Here is a 20,835-nt window from a genome sequence, read left to right as displayed (position 1 = left end):
AGAAGCTAGCTGCTTACCGCTAGTAGCAATGCTGCAGTTATTGATAAGGGACATATGGGCTGAAGTCAGTGATTATTGCCTTGTTTAGAATATGACATGACCAACGGACATTACTGCATGTTACAACATGAGATCAGATGAATGACATGTCACACTGGTACCAGAATTCCAAGACTAGGCTCTGTTTTACATCACTTGTAATTCTTTGATCATTTACTTAATTTCTATTTATAAATGCATATGTGGCAAATTGCATGAATTACAACATATATATGGGTTATTTTCTTTTTATAGCAATCCCTGTCCTTTCAGAAGAAATAGATAAGCATCGCCGTCGGTTTAATATGAGAATGTTGGTGCCTGGAAGGTCGGTAAAGGATGTTGCTGTTCCACCTCCAGTTCCAGCTGAGAGACCAACATACAAAGAGAAATTTATTCCCCCAGAACTGAGCATGTGGGACTATTTTGTGGCCAAGGTAGGTGGCATGTTGTTTTACGGTTTTGTATTTCTGGTATATTACTCACATTAAAGAATGATGTTCTGGTAAGAATGAATTGTGTAATATATAGTCTATATAAAGCATATGTAAGAGAACAAAGCAATTGTAAGTCATTGTCCTGCATCCCAACATATAATATTCACCTCATGAATCTATTGCTCAAACCTGTCCTGAAGCTCCAACCATCTTCAGAGGACATGTGTTAAGGAGTCTACTGTCTATGTTCTGCCCCCTTTGCTTTGCTATACTACCAACATCCTTAGATTTGAGTAGACAAGAGAAAAACTCATTTGGTACTATTTAGTTTAACAAAATAGTGGTTGCTCATATAAACTTAAGTCTTTCACAGTTGCTTGTAAAGGGAGGGTTTTACTTTAGACCAGCATTGGGAGGATGTGCTGATTCATGTAGTGCTTTTTGGATTTCTTTGGGGTACCTTCAAGTGAGTTGGCTCTCAACTTAGATATTTCATTGTATGTGCTATTATCATGTGGTACAACATTATTATTATTATTATTACATTTTATTTATAGGGCACCACAAGTGTTCCGCAGCGCTGTACAGAGAGCAAAACAATAAGACAATACAGGGTAAAACAGTACAGTACAAATAGCACTACAAATCTTGACACAGCCACTGATGCAATGTGTGCAATTGAATAGTACAGCGTCAGCTGAAACCTGTAGCTATCACAGTGGGCGCAACTGACCTGCCTAGTACATCTGAAAAAAACAAAAACAGACGATTGGGGTCCAGTGACAGAGAACCCAAGGAGGATGTGTGATGAGAACATGAGGGAGGGAACAGTATGTAATTACATGACCCAGAGTGGGTGCTATTATTATGTAGTGTTAGGGACACCAGTACAGAGAAGCCTTGATGCTGCCCAATCTTAAACAGCTTTGCAACTATATGTAACAAAGATCTGAATTTCTATTACAGGTTGAGTCTCCCATATCCGTTATTCCAAAAACCGAAATATTCCAAAAACCGGAATATTTCGGTGCATATGTGACGTCACGACGTCACCTGACGTCATGACGTCACTAGTATCAGCGGCCAATGACTAGCGGCGTGGGCATGCTCCACACGCCAGGCCACCCCCCGCATCACCCGCTAGACCCCCAGCGGCAGCCGCCGGACCCCTCGTGACAGCCGCAGCACCCGCCGGACCCCTCGTAACAGCCGCAGCCTCCACCGGACCCTTCCGCCTTACCTGCCGGACCCTTCCGCCTCAGTCACCGGACCCCTCATGACACCCGCCGGATCCCTGTAGCACCCGCCGGACCACCACAATACCCGCGAGACACCCCCCTCCGGACACCTGTATCACCCACCGGACCACCGCAACACATTCCGGACCCACCCGCAGCACACGCCAGGGCCTCCCGTGACACCCGCCGGGCCCCCCCCCCCCCCCCCCCCCCAGGTATTCTGAAAACCGGAATAATCCGAAATGCTCGTGGTCCCGAGCATTTTGGATATGGGAGACTCAACCTGTAGTATGAAGTATTCAAATATTATTGCTGGCCTTTTGCAGTGTGCTGAAGGGTATTTTTTTTTTCTTAACTAGACTATTTTGTTGAAACCTTTTTAATGTTTGTGATCAGGTATTGCTGCTCACCAAAGGCAGAGGTTTGTCTTTAAATATGGCTGCTCACCAAAGGCAGCTCTGGCTGGAGAATGTATATAGAGGACAGAAAGGACACTGATTATTATTGTTGTTAACATTTATGTAGCACCAACATATTCTGTATTACTTTACAGTTGGGAACAAAACCGTAATAAAACGAGATTGAGTTTAGGACCCTGCACGCAAGTTTGCAGTCTATACGATGACTGGAATTTAATGTATAAGGTTAAGTGCCACTTGTTACAAATTGGTCTAGCCAAATTGCAAGGACAAAAAGTGTTTGGTGGGCTCACATAACAATATCGGTTTGGGGTCAGAGGGTCATATGAGTGTAGTAAGTGACTGTGTAAGCAGAACCGTAACTAGACTTTTTGGTGCCCTGTGCCAGAAAGAGCATTACCGCCCCTCCCCCATATTTCAAATAGGGACATAACGCGCCTGAAATAAAGGGGCATGGCCTCATTGGGAAGGGCCAGGGAAGAGGCAGGAGAGGCCAAGAGATGCTGGGGATAAAATAAGAGGAAGCTACAAGTGAGAATGATAATAAATATAAAACTGACAGGCCCAAATAGCGCCCCCTGTCCTGCGGTGCCCTGTGCCATGGCACAGGTCGCACTACCCTAGTTACGGCCCTGTGTGTAAGTTTTGAGTGAACTGTGTAGAAGAAAGGATATTGAATAGAATAGTTTTTGGATGTTGCATGTGAAGTTCAGGAACTTGGTAAGCTTGCCTAAGGAGGTAAGTTTTTCAGGGAACGAAGGTTTGGAGCCATTTGTGTGAGGGGGGACATTCCACAGAGTGAGCACAGCCTGAAAAAGTCCTTCAACCGTGAATGGGAGCAATTAATAGCTGTGGGTGTGAGACTGAGATCTTGCGCAGAGCAAAGAGGTCAGGTTTTAAGTTACTATGAGTTAAGTGAAGAGATATGTTGATATGGTCTCGTCGATAACTTTCTATGTTGGCAAAAGTATCATACATTGGTTAGTGTTAATTCTAGGTCCGGCGCTGGGCAGGGTGCCAGACCATAAAAAAAGGCCACTGTGGCCTGCGTCCTAAAAGGGGGTATGGCCACGAGAAAAGGGGGCATATCCTTAAGATGCACCTCCTTTTTGTCACTCTTCGGGGCGTGCCCAGCACTTAAGGAAATGCTGGGCTGCCCCCAAGCTCTCCCCTCACTATGAATAGATGCCATGAGCGCTGCACCGCAATTTTTTCCTCCATGGGACACTGTGGCCTGCTGGTGGGGACGGCAGGGCACATTTTGACGTTTTAAAATCGTTCAGGATGCGGTGCTCTAATAAAACAGCCTAGCAGGAAGACTATTGTTTTTGGTAAACTGCAGACAACCAATGTAGGGACTGGCAAAGATCACCAGCAGTAGAAGAACATTTTGCAAGGAAAATTAGTCTAGCCGCAGAATAGATTATAGGGATGAAAGTCTGGCCTGTAGATTTAGCTGTGTGTCAGATCCGTGACCACAATAGAAAGTGCAGTCTTCTTTGGTGTGTAATATTTGCAGAGAGGAAACAAAGCTGCGATGGAGGCTATATTTGCAAAATCAGCCCTTTGGTCTATTTTGCACGTTAAACACCTGAAACATTTTTTAAAGCCTCCATGAAAGTGTTTTTTTTTCCTTTAAAGTTATACGTAGTTTAATATAGTTTTTTTCTTTTTCCTTTACAGTTGACTTCATGTAGTAAGTGTTAAATTATGTATGCTACCAATAAAGGAATTTGCTCAAATGAATCCAACTCATCGGGGATGAAAAAAGGTTGTTGCCCTCCGATATCCCTTGCATGCTGTCAGGCGTTTGTAATCTCTCTTGTTAGTTGTATAGAGTTGACAGTTCATTCTTACATTTAGTGACGGAGGTACATTCCCATGGTCTCCCCCATTCACCAGACAAAATATCTGAAGGTTAGGAATCTTTGTTCCCTTTGACTTGACTCAGTTTTTATCCATCAGACACAATATCCAGCTCTTATAGAAGCCATGGTTCAGGGTTTAATACTGACCTGTGATAAGTACATTTATGGAACATGGTAAGTTGATGATATCTTAGCTCAGGGTTAATCGTTGCCTCAAGGCTGCAGTTTTCTTCCATCAGTGATATGTTGATATCTTTGAAACATGTAAGATCTACTATTTACTATACTTAGTGATTGTGTTGGTATCACTGTTTGCATAATTCAAAAAGAAAGTATAAAGTGTGTATAAATCATTTCTAGATTTCAGCCAAACACTAAAAGTTCCTATTAATATTCCGGTTTACATTGAAGTTGATTAGACTGAACGTTTGATGCATAAAACCGAGACTTGCTACTATTATAAGCTCAAGATGTTTGTTCTCTGCCTGATTATTTTCTATTTGCAAATTAGTGACCACTCCCAATGCTTTCTATTGCAGCCATTCCTTCCTCTGTCTGACAGTGGCCTTATTTACGACTCTGATGAGAGTGTTCCGAGTGACGATGACGAGGAGGATGATGCATTTCTTTCTGACACACAGATACAGGAGCACATAAATTCTTGTTCTTACAGGTAAAGAGAAAGTCAGTGTTATTATATGTCAGAAAATAATGGTATAGATGTGTCCACATACATCTGTCCTCCTTGCGCATTAAACAGCCCTTCTAGTAGCACCGTGGTGTGACTGTAGCACCATGCGTCTTTTCGTGTGACTTTTTACCTTCAAATTAGTATTACTCACACAGCGATGTGAATAGGACGCACAAGCAGGTCTGCTGATTAAAATTATATGTGGCATGTCTATATTCTGTGTGCGATTGCAGATGTATCTGCATGCAAAGGTAAAAAGTTGCACGAAAAGGCGCTCGGTGCTACCGAGACGCACGGCGCTCACACGTTATGTTTAACGCAACTGTAGCGCACGAAGGTAAAATGTATGTCGACACATCTGTATATTGATTATCACAGCTAATCAGTTTTATAACGTAGCATAAATGGTGTTATTTTAGAAATATAAGATGGCATGTGTCTTACTGTATATCTTTAGTGGGCCACATTTTGCTGGTTGCAGGGTATGGTATGTATGTACTGTATGTGTAGGTGCACTTATAACAATGATGTGTCCTCTCAAACATGACTGATTTAAGTAATAAACAAAGCTACAAAGAGCAGCATTAATTGAGACAAATGGAAAAGTTGAGTTTCATGAAAGGTGTGGCTTTACAGCGGTGCAGGTTTGGACTTTGATGTGCCATTTACACTTTTGCAAAGTCTGCCCTTTCAGATTATTCGGCCTCCGCATAAACCTAGACTCGCCTCTCCTTTGCGGAATAGTCTCCAGAGAATATAGGCTTGGTATGCGCTTCCAGTGCTCTTTGTAAATGAGGTCTGCTATCACATTTGTTTCAATAGTCGACTGTTATTGTTTGCAGCTGGACACTAATACGGTTGGCAATGGTGAAACTTGCAGTCCACAATCTTAAGAATTTTTTTCCGATTGCCGGACTAGAACTGACAGGTTGGTTGCTATGTGTATGTATATTTATGTGTATATGGATGGGAATGACTAGCTAGAGGACCACAATATGAGCTTGCTATCACAGTGTTTTGATATAGACCAGTGGTTCTCAAACTCGGTCCTCAGGACCCCACACAGTTCATGTTTTCCAGGTCACCCAGCAGGTGGACAGGTGTAGTCATTACTCACCGACACATTTTAAAAGATCCACAGGTGGAGCTAATTATTCAGATTGTGATTCTGTGAGGAGACCTGGAAAACATGCACTGTTTGGGGTCCTGAGGACCGAGTTTGAGCACCTGTGATATAGACCAATGCTTAGGTGGGAAGCAGCCCATTTGTCAAAGCTACAAGGGAGAAGCTATTTAAATACCAAATCCCATAATGACTTTAGTCACAAAACAGCTTGGGCAGAGGCATTATCACAAGTCCAACATCAGTTAACTGTTATACTTCAGCTTAGAAAAAAATATGTTGAAACTTTAATATATATTATCTTTTCCAGTAATTATGTTGATTTACAATTTAGGTTCACTTACCTGCTACTAATGTTATATGTCAGCCGAGGAACATAGAGATTTTGAATTGGAGTATTAGTTCTCTTATGCTTTTGAAAATATTTCAAGCAATTCTTCATGATTTTAGCAGTATATGTTATTCAAATGATTTTGAGGGTATTTTACACTTTCATGGCACTAAGCAGTGCCAGTATATTTATTGTCATGAACTGGTCTTACTGACATTACATGTATGTAAAAATTATCTTGGCCTTCTAGAAGAAATATTATTTTGTGCCCATTAGGTCAGTGTTATCCTAAATTCTTCAACTCTATTAATTTACTCCCAAATTGTTCACCTAGGGATAAGAATACAAACTGTGTGCGCTTAGCAATTTCATATAGCTATAAGGTCAGGAATATTTCCAAATAAAGAAGCTAAGTGGGCACACAAAACCCTTGTAGGTCTCCCTTGTTGCCATCAGTAATGCATGCAATGATAAATGGATATAAAGTATTAGAGCTGTTTTCACTGGACTTATGTAAATATCCAATTGGAAATACAGATGTGTCCTCAATCACTATTGCTGCAGTCACGCCAAACAACCTCTTTCCGCGCTAGGTCCACCTGACTGCTGATCTATTTGATATGCAACCCTTGAACAGTATATCTGGTGCGCCTGAATCTGTATACGTTCTACGCCAAATTCTACTGTGCTTCATTTATTTTATTTTATTAACAGTTTCTTATATAGCGCAGCATATTCCGTTGCGCTTTACAATTGGACACATTCAGTCACACACAAATATACAAATGTCTCATATCTAATTATTCAGTGCAGTCTCCTGGTGTGTCTTGGTTGCATCACATTGCTACTAAGACATAAAAAAAAAAAAGACGCTGGGCACAAGCAGTGCCGCATGGGACCTGGCGGCACAGTCACACCAGGCATCTTGCGCCGCATGGTGTATTGAGGATAGGTGTATGATGACACATCTGTTTTTGTACATTTAAGTGCAAATGGTTGTCAGGTCAGATGATTCAAAATGTAAGCATCATTTCTAATACCTATATTCTTTTTGTGTTTTGCTTCCTTAATTAATAAGTGTGTGCACAGATATTTTGAATACAGAATAATTCTTATTGTATAGGCAATCCATTTAAAAATGATTGTGCTTTTCCTAGACCTACCTGTAACATCTCCTCTTGGCATTGCGGTTGTCAAAAACCTAGAAAATTGGGAGCAAATTCTTCACGAAAGATTAGGCCAGTTTGAAGGCCCACCACCAAATTATATTAATACATATCCCAGTGAACTTGCTGCGGGTGCGGGACCTGCTATTCTACGTCACAAAGCAATGTTGGATCCTGAAAATACACCATTCAAGTAAGAAACTGTAGTCACCTTTATTTTTTCTATTAATGGTCACAAACATTATTATGTATTTTTATTTAAGTGGCATCATAAAAAAAAAATATATATTTGCGCTTAGGGTAATTTTGTTTATCAATATAATAAATATTAATAAGATGCTAAATACATTTTCTTCTTCCTCCACTAGGAGGCACAGGGACAAGGCTGGGTATAGCCTGGAGAGGAGAGTCTGGGCACCAAACAGTTAAATACAAATACCCACCTCCACTCCTCCATACCCCACCCCCCCAGACAGAGGCCCTTGTTTTAAGTTTGGTGCTAGGCAGGAGCTTAGTTTATTTGAGTGTGCAGTGGAAGGCGTCCTATAGGACGCCCCCACTGCTACTTCACCACCCCAGTTCCGGTGGGCGCAGCATCAGCGACTGGGCCAGTGACTTTGGCCGTGGTCTCCTCTACTCCGGAGCCGCAGCCGGCGCCCTCCGGAGACAAAGTAAGCAGCAGCTCCCTGCATACAGGAACCCGCGAGTTTGCGTCTCTCACCGCCGGAGCAGGAGACCTCCGGTTGTGCTGGCAGGTGGGGGCTCCCGGTTCACCACACTCCCCACTAGAACACCAGGGATATATATTTATGGTACAGGGGCTGCTTAACTCAAGCAGCCGTGGCCATATTCCTGGTGGATTGTGACAGACGGGAGACGGGCGCTTCCCTGTTCGCCCCTCCCACACCACTGGGGCGCGCTTCTCCCTTGCTGCCAGTAAACTCCAGGTGCCCCCTCACTTCTTTCCTCCCCCTCCTAGATGCTGGTCGGCTATTTTACTGCATACCTGCCTCAAGTTTGGGCTTCGGTCTCCTGCTACCTGCAGCTGTGCTTTATTCTGCTCCTTCCTGCTATTTAGCTGTTTTTTTGAGCTATTTATCCCACTAATCTGCATTAAGAGGTCTGTGTACATGTAAGTGTACCCTTTATTATGTGCCTGTGCTGCTGTTACTGGTCACTTGGGGAACAACGCTTACAAGGGTGAGTAGACGCATCTGCGCTGTGCACATGCAAGAAATGTCTTCGTATTCTGTCTGCTCAGGATCCAGACCACGATGGCCTGTGTGTTAGTTGCTTTGGAGCTCTGCAACAGGTGGTTGCGCCCATTGGTTCTGCTCCAGAACCGGCCTGGGCGTCACGTCTGACTCCGGTAATGTCGCAATTTGTAGACTGTATGTCACTCCTGGTACCACCTATCCCTGTCGCAATGACACAGCTACCCATGGCTGAGCCACACTGTTTACAAACTTTTGCACAGTCGTTGGCTCAGGTATCCACATCCTTTCAACAGATGCCTGCCCCTCTCGAAAGCTCAACTCAGCTATCTGGTGGAGTTTAGGAGTCAGAAGTCTCTCCTGATGGTGAGGCTAATGCTTCTTTTGCATCCGATGTGGAGACGTCTTCTGTCCCTGAGGAAGCAACGTCTCCAGTAGATGTAGAGGCTCTTATTAGAGCTGTTAAAGCTACCCTTCTGGTGGAAGACTTGGAGCAGCCTACCAGGTCCAAGGCACCTGTCTTTAAAAGATACAAGAAGACAGTGGCGGAATTTCCATCGTCGGCACAGCTAGAAGACCTCCTAGCGGAGGCATGGACTCGCCCTAGCAGACGTTTTCAAGTTTCCAAGTGTATTGCTACCATTTTTCCTCTCCCTGCAGCGGATAGGGCTAATTAGGAGTCTCCTTTCCCGGTGGATGCCCATCACTCAGCTGATTTAGATCATTTCTCCTACCTTTTCCTAACACAACATCTCTTAAAGATCCCACGGACAGGAAGCTGGAAAGTTTCCTAAAGACAATTTATGTTCACGCAGGTGCTCTGGCTCGTCCAGCCCTTGCATCAGCTTGGATGGCTAAAGCTGTTTGCCGCTGGGCAGAGGCTTTGGAGGAAGGTTTTACCTGGGTGCACACCAAAATGACTTAGTTTCTATGGTAACACACGTGAGAGAGGCAGCTTCTTATCTCTCTGAAGTAGCCATAGTTTCGGGTGTTTTTAAATTCTAAAATTTCTGCTTCAAGAAGAGCACTCTGGCTGTGCACCTGGAAGGCGGACACAGAATATAAGAAGGCCCTGGAAGATCTCCCCTATTCTGGTGATGTTTTGTTTGGTCCAGAATTGGACAAGATAGTGACTACGCTAGCAGCTTCTAGATTTGCTTTTTTGCCATCGGTTACCTCCTCGAGATCCAGAACTTCTGCGTCATTCCTTTTGTCCTCAAGGCAAGTCCAGAGGTCAGCCCTTTCTCAGGAATCAGGTTTTCGCTTCTAAAATCTCCAAACCCAGAGGTAAGCCTGCCACATGATGGGGTGGGCCTCTTTCCGGGGGACCGCGAAGTAGGAGGCCGGCTTATCAGTTTTTCAGCCATGTGGATGCAGACCACAACAGATGCTTGGGTCAGAGGAGTCGTGTCTCAAGGCTACGCTCTCACCTTTCATCAGTGTCCACCTTCCCGGTTCTTTTCCACCGACCTGCCTACACAGCCACAAAAAGCAGAATCTTTTGAGGCGTCGGTTCACTCTCTCTTAGCCTTGGGTTATCATTCCAGTTCCCCCATCCCAGAGAGGGGTAAGTTTTTACACCAATCTATTTCTGGTTCAGAAGCCGGAAAGCTCCTTTTGACCCATCCTCAACTTGAAACATCTGAACAAGTTTCTTCGGATTCCCTTTTGGTCTATCATTCTAGCACTGGAACCAGGACTTTATGGCATCGTTGGATATGCAGGATGCATATTTGCATATCCCTATACGAGCCAATTGCCACCAATATCTCAGGTTTGCTATCAGTCAGCATCGAGTGTCCATACACTCGTGAATGCAGGTTCTAGGGTCGTTGGTCTCAACGATTGATATGGTGGAGTACGGTAAGTACCATTCTCTGCCTCTCCAGGGCCTTATTCTGAAACAATGGATCAAGGCACAGACTCTACTTCTTCCTCAGGAGGTACGTATCTCCCTGCTGTGGTGGCTCCAGCGCTGACATCTTGACAGGGGACGCCCATTTTGGATCCAAGACTGGGTCCTTCTCACCACCGATGCCAGGCTTCTTGGGTGTGATGCGGTCACTTGTCACCTAACATTTGGATGTTGGAAGTGTCAAGAGAGTCGACTGTCTATCTACATTCTGGCACTGCGTGCTGTGTACAGAGCCTGTGTCAGGCACAACACCTCCTTCGGAGATGTCCGGAGAATGTTCAGTCGGACAATGCCATGGCAGTGGCCTACATAAAACACCATGATGGCACTCGAAGCCCGGAAGCCATGCAGGAAGTCCGCTGAATTCTTCATTGGGCAGAGCATCATCTTCCGGGACTATCCGCCGTATTCATCCCAGGCATCCAAAATTGGGAAGAGAACTTCCTAAGTCGGCAAGATGTCCATGCAGGCGAGTGGGCGCTGCATCCAGACGTCTTCCAGCTGTTGGTCCGTCGCTGTGGCCTACCGGACATCGACATGATGGCATCTTGCTACAACCATCAACTTCCTCAGTATTGCTCCCGCACCAAGGATCCGAACGCTCTTCTGATGGATGCGCTAATGGTTCTTTGGACCTTCCCCCTGGTATGTCTTTCCCCCGACATTAATAATTCCTCGGGTCCTCCGCAAATTCAAGCGGGAAGGAGGCACTCTGATCCTGGTGGCTCCAGATTGGTCTTGACGTGTGAGGTACGCAGATCTCCTGGGCCTCTCAGTAGATGCCCCTCTACAGCTTTCGCTACGACCGGATCTGCTGTCTCAGAGTCCATGTTTCCATCCAGACCTGGCCAGACTCGCTTTAATAGGGTGGCTCTTGAGACATCCATCGTAAGAGCAAAGGGATTCTCTAGAAGGGAAGGAATCGGGAAGCCGACTGCCTATATACCGGCAGCTGGCTTCCTGACTGTCTTATCCCGGCAAGGGTGAAATGCCGGGCGTCTAGATGTAGACGCCCGCATTTCCCCGACGCCGGGAGACCGGCGCCTGGCATCACGACCATAGTGATGCCGGGCGCCGCGAGCGTACAGCCACGTCGGGGGAGGTTTAGGGCTCCCGGGGGGGATTTAGGGTTAGGCACCCCCCCGGGAGGGTTAGGGTTAGGCTAGGGGGAGGGAGGGTTAGGGTTAGGCACCCCCGGGGGGACTTAGGTTTAGGCAGCGGGGAAGGGGGTGGTTAGGGTTAGGCACCCCTAAGGAGGGTTAGGGTTAGGGGGGTTAGGTTAGTGGATACTTACCTAGCCACGATCGGGATTTCCAGCGCTGTCAGGCTTCCGCTGCGTCACACTCTGCTCCTGTCGGCCGGCGGTATTTCATACCCATTCCCTCTAGAAGAGTGGTTAGGACTATGCTACAGGCTAGAAAGCCTCCTTCGGCACATGTTTATCACAGAATTTGGCATACCTACTTTGCCTATTGTTCGGCCATGGGTCTTCATCCCAGGTCTTTTTCGTCTTTCCCAGATCCTTTCTTTCCTAGAGACGGGTCTGGACTTGGGCCTACGGCTCTCGTCCTTGAAGGTCCAGGTTTTGGCCTGATCTGTCCTCTTCCAAAGGCAGATTGTTCCCTAGTGGAGGAAGAAGAAAAGGAGACTTATGTCTTACCTGTTAAGTCTTTTTCTTCGACTCCATAGGGGCACAGGGCGCCCACCCTGGCGCACCTGTCTGCTGGGGGTGTTTCCTTGGTGACCGGTCTGGCTGTACTGGCCATGGTATGGATGGTTCTGTATGTATGCTGGCCTTATTTCTCTTCTCCCCTGCCTCGCTCCTGCCTTGGGCTTGCTAACTAAAAATTGAAGGGCCTCTGTCTGGGGGTGGGGCATAGAGGAAAGGAGCCTGGGCTATGTGAGTATTTGTATTTAACTGTTTGGTGCCCAGACTCTCCTCTCCAGGCTATACCCAGCGTTGTCCCTGTGCCCCCTATGGAGTCGAAGAAAAAGACTTAACATGTAAGACAGAAGACTCCTCTTTTCTCCCAAATTTATGGATTTGTAATCTCAGTGGAGATGTACCGTTTCTCCACTCAATAAATCAGATTGTAGAGCATTGATGGGCAATCTGTTACCCTTTGTGACCCTGAAAGGGGACCCACATATTATGCTTAATCTCGCTAATGCATTAAAATTGTAAATCTAAAGAAAGGCAACGATGTGCAATATTCTATTAGCAGGCATTTTATTGTACAATAAATAAGTGTCGCAAGCAGGGGCATAACTCTGTATTTGAAGGCCCCATAGCAAAAGTTTGTAAGGGCCTTATGTACCACCTAATGGTGAAAAATGTATATACATACAGATGTGTCCTCATACATCTAGCCTCCTTGTGCGTTAAACAGCCATTCTAATCATGCCATGCAGTGGTCTGACTCTGTAGCGCCAAGAGGGTGTATCTGCATGCGAAATGCTATGTTACAGTTTTACAGCCACTAACACTGTAATGTAGCATTTCGCATGAAGATACACACGCAGATGCATAGAGAACATAGGCATGCTGGATATCATTTTAATCAGCAGAAGCTGATTGTGCTAGCTATTCGCATCACTTTGTGAATAAGACGCATTTGAAGGTAAAAAGCTGCTCGGCGCTACAGAGGCACACAGAGCTCCCGCGTTATGTGTGGCGAGACTTCTAGCGCATGGAGGATAGATGTATGTGGACACATCTGTAACACATGTAATTTTGACAAGGAAGATGGGTCTCCCTCAGTCCGGGTCCCATAGTAGCTGCACCCCTTGCACCTATGGTAGTTGCACCCATGGTAGCAAGATATAATATACAACAATGGCCATGTAATGTGTAACCAGCTCTTGAAAGATAATTGTTATGAGGCACAACACATTTCTGCTGGAATGTTTTTATTGTACTTCAATCTGCTGAAGATGGAAACAAAAATAGGCAACAACTATTACATAGAAAAATCAAAATCAGTGTTTACAAGCTCTCCACTGACTGGCTGAGCAAATACTGTCCTTCAGTCCCATTGAAAAGAATGGTATTCGTGAAAAAGCAGTGTGATAGTGTTGTGGAACTGTTGTTGCTGCTGCATTGCAGTTCTGCAGTAGTATTTTTTTTGTTTTAGAAATAAAAATCAGGGCCGTAACTAGGGGTGTGCGCCCAGTGCTGCTGCACAGAAAGCAGAGCTCTGCGAGTTGCACTTTCGCCTCCCCACGGCACCCTGCGGTCAGGATCCATGCTGAGGCGCCGCTGAAGCGTCCTTTAGATGCTCCAGACAGACACCCTGCAGTCTGTGCAGCTGATCGGAGCATCATCAGGACATTCGGCATACTCCAGTCAGTGCTGCACATACTGGTGCTGCTGGCCCTGCCTCCTCCGCGCGGCGTAATGACGCCAGATGCTATAGGAGTGGGTGGGTTGGTACATGTGCATATAAGCCCTGTTACGGCTCTGAATAAGATGTTTTCCCATTAATTGAAATCACCAATACATTTCTATTGGTTTTGTAAGTCCATTGAAATAAATGGGAAATCTTGCTCGTTTTATCTGTTTTTCAGGATTGTGTGGCTGAAACCAGTAAGATTGTAATTGAGATTTTGTAGCAAATATTTTTAATTTGCATTTTACTACTTCCCCTATTGTACACTTCTCAATGCAGAAGTCAATGATTTCTGTTATTGTGACATATATGATGATATTTATTTTAATTGGAGGTTTGGAAAATTAGAAGTTTGCCTTTAATATAGATGTGTCCTCACTCGACTTTGCTGCAGTCGCGCCAAAACAGTCCCTCTTGGCTCGTATGGTTCCGTGAGACCCTGCTTGTGCCGAGCATCTCTTTTATTGTCTGTATGCAGAATAAAGCTGCGGCCATTGCATCATAGCACTTAGCATGCTGAGACTCATTCGCACACATCATAGCACTTAGCATGCTGAGACTCATTCGCACACATCATAGCACTTAGCATGCTGAGACTCATTCGCACACATCATAGCACTTAGCATGCTGAGACTCATTCGCACACATCATAGCACTTAGCATGCTGAGACTCATTCGCACACATCATAGCACTTAGCATGCTGAGACTCATTCGCAGACAGATATACAAGTGTCACATATCAAAGTAATCTGCTGGTGTGTCCTAGTCACATCACATCGCATTGCGACTTAGATGCATTTTCGGCAAAAAAAAAGACACCCGATGCTAGCAGAGTGGCACGTGACCTGGTGGCTCGCGCCAGGCATAAAATGCTGCATGTCGTATTGAGGCTAGATGAGCAAGGACACATCTGTAGATCGGGTGATGTGCAAATCACTATATAAATGACTTAAAAACCAAGAGATTTGCCCATTGATGGATATCCCACTTATTGGTGTATTCAGTTAGCAGCGATGGTTGCGAGTTGCCAGTGCTGATTAATTTATGCATTAACTCGCCTCCTCCAACTTCAGAGCTTTTTCCTTGCACCCCATCTCTGTTCAGTTAGCAGAGATGAGCAGACGTGATGTACTATAACACATCGGGTCTGTCCATTTCTGCTAAGGGAATAATCTCCTTAGAGTCAAAGTATAGTGACTTTTTTCATCTATACCTATTTTATACCTATTTTATATCTATTTTTGACCGTTATTGGAAATGAAGTACTGTATTTCAGCCATAGTCCAGAAAATGTGAAAGTTATCAAACAATTGTAAAGTTTATAGTATTCGCTCAGATGACATTTATATTGAAGTTTTATTTTACTACATATATTTGTATGATAGGTCCAAGGATTACTCTGCACTTCCTGCCAAACGCATCTGGCATTTCCTAGTCAAGCAAGAACTCCTCCAGGAAACCTTTATACGATACATCTTTACAAAGAAAAGGAAACAAAGTGAGGTAAGTTTAGAGACGCAAACCTGTTTTACATCAACCCATATGCCACATTTTTGGATAAAATAGCTTTTGTCTGTTTTAGCGTTTTGCTTTCCCCCCTTATTTTTATGAGCAAATGTAGTAACTGCAGTAATGTCTAAATGTAATAGCTTGTGATCTTCAGCCACTGCGGGGATGTATGAGAGTCCCCCTTATTTTTAAAGCGGCAATCATTTTAAAGCCTAAACCAAGCTGACTTAGCCTTTAAAATGATTGCCACTTTAAAAATATGGGGAGACTCTCACTCCCCGCAGTAGCTGAAGATCATAAGCCTTTACATTTAGCCCTAAATGTTTGATTGTGTGATGTTGGGGGAAGGCCATGCAACTATATTGGCTAAATTCCTCATTGTAACACCATCATGAACCACAAAGGCATTACCTTACACGTGTTTGGGTATTATTAAGAGAACGGTGAATACTTGTATTGGAACATAGAGAAAAGGATCTGTGTAAGTATGTTCCTTCCACTCTGTTGTTCCTCTTGTTTGTTCACCTTCCAGCTTTGTGGTGTTTTTTTACTTTTTTTTTTTTTCTTATATTATAATTTTTTGATTTTCATGTTTTGATTTAGATATATGTTCATTGTGCATGGCAAATCATTGCAAAAAGTATTAGTTTTTGTTAAAATGACTTTCTTAATAGTGATCTGGAATGTCTCATATTTATTTTTTTCTTGTATGTGTTTCTTTGTGCATGTGTTTTCGTGTTTGTGATTGTGTGGTGTCATGTAGTCTGTAGAAGACAGTGCGGAGCGTGTCAGAGTAGACTCCCTAGCAGATCTTCAGAAAAACCAGGTAGTATGGCTTCCAAAGGCTCCTCCTTCTCTAGCACTCACCTCTATTTTCACTGGTACCAGCATTTTATGTACTAATTGTCTTCACTGCCTTCTCCTGGCTTTCTTCTTTGCTTAACTATGTTTACTTTACATTGCTGATGGTATGCAATGTGCTATCTCTAAGCAATAATTTCATCAATTTATTATTTTTAAATATGCCTACCTTCAGCAAGATCTGATAGCGGGTGGCTGACATTATGGTCTTCTCTGTAATCCTTATTCACATTCTATATTTAATACTGTACTAATGTTGGATTTTCTTTGGTGCCTGGTTTGGGGAACATTGCTATTTCTGCTGTACCAGTCTGAATGCATAATATGAAAATAACAGTAAAGTGCTGGAACAAGTGAACTTTGATTGCATGTGTTTACACTGTTTATAAATGGACTTTTCTTTTCGAAGAGTTGCTGTAGTGATGCATTGAATTATTTTGCAGGTTGAAGCTGATCTTGGATATCCAGGCGGAAAAGCAAAAATAATTCACAAAGAATCTGATATTATAATGGCTTTTGCCATCAATAAGGTAAACTTTTAAATGCAAAACCATATTCTTAATTATGCATTTAACCTGCTCTGTTTTATGTAAGGGATACTTTTATGATTGGATTATTTTAAATATTTTTTTCTGAGGCTAGGAGATAAATTTACTAAGCCCCAAAATTTAAAATGTCACCGTTATTAAAAGTAACACGCTGTATTTTGCTTTTCATATCAGGGCCATTTTAAATTTGTAATTCTTAAGGCCCCCATACATCAGAGATTGATTGCAGCAATCGTGCAATTTGCAATCGATTGTGTATAAATATCTTTCCCTTTTTCAATCTATAGCAGATTGCAGAATTGCCAATCGATTGAAAAAGGGACAGATTTTTAAACACAATCGATTGCAAATTGCACGATTGCTGCAATCAATCTCTGATGTATGGGGGCCTATACACTGATTAGTGGTGTGTAGAGCCTTTCACTCCCACCTCCCTCCCTCTCTATACCGCACCTGACCTCAGTTTAGTTTAAGTGCCCGATGGAGCCTACCAAGCAGCATGTGATACAATTTTTCCCTTTCTATTAAATATCCTGCTGGGCAGACTCTTAATACCGCATCCCTGCAAGCCACGGTGCGCTCCTATTACTGTATAGTTTGTCTGGGAAGCAGCCATTTTTCCCAGACACAGAGACATGGCAGGGGGATGGGGCAGTTTCCCCCCCACACACCTTACTATAAGGTGCAGGGGTGTATGGATGTGTTTGTATGTCTCTGTGGATTTTGTATGTCATTGCTACACTAATATTGTATTCTCTTTCATGACTTTTGCCACTCTTGTTCCATACCTGCGCACTCCAAGTTTGTTTCTCTATTGCATCTTCCTGATTGTTTCCCTCCCCTTCACCATTATGTCTGAGAAGGGCAGTACTGCTAGGTTGCTCCATGAAAAGAGTGGAGCTTTACAAAATTTTTATGCTGTTGCAAAGTTTAAAACAAAATTTCCTCATGCACGGTCTGATTAGGAGGCAATTTGTGAGGTATGTGCTGCGGAGGCTCAATGGTGCAGCACCTGTGTCCATAGACGAGGGTCGCACTCACAACAGCTTGGGTGGCAACGTTTGCTGGGGCAAAATCAGAGCTCACGTTACTAATGGCTGCTAGCAAACAGATAGGACCTCTATCACCGTCCCTTCAGACTCCGCTGTGTCCCTCTGATTGCAGGACCCTCGGGAAGCCCCTCCTCTCAGTTAGTCCCCGGAGGTCCGCCCATTTTCCATTAGTCACAGTCAGAAAACCATGAGCCTCTCTGGGCTCAGGTTTTGGCCCGCTCAGTGCAAATATTGGTGCATGTCCATTAATCCCTAGAGAGACTACTTGACCCTTCCTCCAGAGGTTCAGGAGTAGCATCGGGGGCAAACGCAGGATTTGTATGGGGGGGGGGGGGTTCCAACTATTATATGTTTCTCTGTTGCACCTACATATATACATATGCACGCATATAGATATACACACACATACATATGTCACACATACCTTACACGCACACACATATATCCACACACTTATGTCACATATATATTATTACAAACAAACTTACAGCAGATCAGATCGGTACAGGAACGAGCAGGCTGGCACCATTTAGTTAGGCCCCTCCCCCTCACGGCAAAATTCTGTGATTTGCGGGTCATTCGGGAGGGGGGTGAGGCCATATGACTAGATTCTAATGAAACCCAGTAACCCTCCCTGCATACGCTACTGGGCATCCAGGTGGAGTGGTCCTCAAAATCAAAGATTTCCATGTATCCTTCAGTCTTGGGAGGAATTGAATTTTGAGGGTTAATCTCAAGGTACAGATTATCATTTGGATGTGTTGGACCTGGAACTGTCTTCAGTGACAGAAGATGATCCTGCTGACGTCCAGGGGGTGAAAGCCTTAAGCCTGGCATCCAGGATTATCATATCTCAGATTCTGAGTTTTTAGAGACTCTGGAGGTTTCTCTTTTCAAGAGGAAACGTAAACAGTGGTTGCCTTTCACTCTTCTCAATTGGAGGGTCTGTTGTCCATGGCGAGGGTGCATCTGGATCGAAAGTTCCAGATTACCCGGTGCTTGTTCTCCCTTTATCTACTACTGGCTGTGGATAGATCTATATAGTAACCTCTTCCTATGGAGGATCCCTCTTTTGCCAGGTTGTCTAAAAAGACTACTATTCTAGTGCCGGAATTGCCTCTCTCAGGGACAGTTTTGATTGCAAACATGAGTCTACCCTGAAATCAATTTACGTGGCTGCAGGGGCATCCCTTTGGACAATTTTGGTCTTTGCCCAGGTATATAAGGCGTTCAAAAAATAGGCAGCCCTGCTAGCAGAAGGTCTACACTCTGGTACCCCTCTTTGGGGGGGTCTGCTGCCACTGGTTGAGCACATCAGCAGGTCAGCAACTTTCCTGGGCGAAGCAGCTAGTCACACAGGGCTGGTCTGTTCAAAAGCTGAAGCAAAAACTTTAGGTTTTGCTCGTAGAACCCTCAGGTTGTTGGCCTAGCCGGCGGATGCAGAATTTAAACAGCCTTTAGACGCTTTTCCCTTTTCAGAGTAGGTTCTGTTTGGGCCAAAGCTATACTAGATCATTGCTCGGTAACAGGAGGTAAGAGCTCCTTTCTACACTCTTCTGCTCCAAAACCCAGGACCCCTTTCTGAGCCTTTTATTCTTTTTGAGCCCCTGGTAAGTTGAGTGTTCACAGGTGCAGGGGTCAGTCATCATATGGCTGGGGTGGTAAGTCTACAGGTAGTCAGTCTTGGCCGTCTTGATGCCAGGCCTTCAGAAAAGTCCTCTGCATGATGGGTTATCCACCCATATAGGGGATCCTATGGTGGGAGCACGTCTTTTTCAGTTTGAAAAAAATGACGGTTTCAGACCTGTTTTGATGCCTGGTTAAGGAGTATCCTCTTTGTGGCTTAAAGGAGAGATTTTTCTGGGCCCTCCCCTTTGGAGGTTCTTTTTCGCAAGTCTTCCTACCTCGCATCAAAAACATTTGGCTTTGGAGGGGCTGTGAGGAACTTGATTAAATTCAGTGCGGTAGACCTTGTTCCGGGGGCCAGAAGTCGATCGGTTTTGTTCCAGTCTTTTGTGGTATCAAAACATGGGCAGTTTGGTGTGATCCATCCTGAATCTCAAATTTCTGAACATTTACTTACGGTTCCAGAAATTCAAGATAGAATCCCTGTGCTCACTGTTTGTGGGCATGGAGCAGGGGAGATTTCTGGTGTCCATGGGCATTCAAGAATCCTATCTCCACATTCCTATCTGGGAGCCTGACCAATTTCCTCCGGTTCACAATACGGTAGATGACAATTACCAATTCAGAGCCCCTGCCCTTTTGTCTCTCTTCCATCCCCCGGGTCTTTATGAAGGTGGTGGCAGTCATGGTGGCTCAACTTCGGTCTTTGGGGATTACTATCATCCCTTGTCTCGACTCATTCCTGATTAAGGTCCTGTCCCTGGGAGTACTTCACTCCCATGTCATTCTGACACATCATACTCTCTTAACTCACAGTTGGATTGTGAATTTTAAAAAATCTAATCTTGTTACGTTTCATGGGCTCCATTTCCTGGGCATGATGTAAGACATGTCTTTGCAGAAGGTGCGTCTTCCTCTAGACAAGTTCCTTGCTATCCAGTCCCTGGTGTGCTTGGTTCTGAGGAAAGGGTCAGTTGCAGTCCACTTCTGCATGCATCTGTTGGGATGCATGTCTCTTCTTTTCAGGTAGTTCTGTTCAGCATGTTCCATTCCAGGGATCTTTAATTGTACCTGCTGTCCAAATAGTACAGCTCTCATATCTACATGTCTCAAGTCATTTGTATCTCTCCTCAGGCTTGCGATTGCTTTGGCCAGGAGGGTTTCAGAGCAAGGTGCCTTATCCTGTCACACTTCTTATCTAAATTTTCATGAAAACTGGGCAGAGATCCGTATTAAACCCTAGTTCTTGCTGAATGTCCACTTCAAGTTCTACATCAATTAGCCAATTGTGGTTTCGGTGGTACCTTGCAGTGACTCTGAGCATTTTTCTGGTTTTTCCTTGGATGCTGTAAGGGCTCTTTAGCTTTATGTTGGCTGAACCATGGCTTTGAGCAAGACAGATGGCTTT

General features: G+C 44.4%; 1 protein-coding gene across 1 annotated transcript in view; it reads left to right on the top strand.

The window, feature by feature from the left end:
* DMXL2 (Dmx like 2) overlaps positions 1 to 20,835 on the top strand; it is a 178,916-nt gene that overhangs the window by 141,962 nt on the left and 16,119 nt on the right. The window contains exons 29-35 of the mRNA XM_088472781.1: positions 295 to 476; positions 4,541 to 4,674; positions 5,535 to 5,620; positions 7,304 to 7,505; positions 15,217 to 15,334; positions 16,104 to 16,166; positions 16,645 to 16,731. Of these exons, the coding sequence (XP_088328907.1) occupies positions 295 to 476; positions 4,541 to 4,674; positions 5,535 to 5,620; positions 7,304 to 7,505; positions 15,217 to 15,334; positions 16,104 to 16,166; positions 16,645 to 16,731 (872 nt within the window). The remainder of the gene's footprint in view (positions 1 to 294; positions 477 to 4,540; positions 4,675 to 5,534; positions 5,621 to 7,303; positions 7,506 to 15,216; positions 15,335 to 16,103; positions 16,167 to 16,644; positions 16,732 to 20,835) is intronic.

This window comes from Taudactylus pleione, unplaced genomic scaffold (assembly GCF_031769625.1).
Source record: "Taudactylus pleione unplaced genomic scaffold, aTauple2 ptg000129l, whole genome shotgun sequence".
Classification (NCBI taxonomy): Eukaryota; Metazoa; Chordata; class Amphibia; order Anura; family Myobatrachidae; genus Taudactylus; species Taudactylus pleione.
The sequence above is the reverse complement of the archived record's forward strand: the minus strand, read 5'-3'. Positions and strand labels throughout refer to the sequence as shown.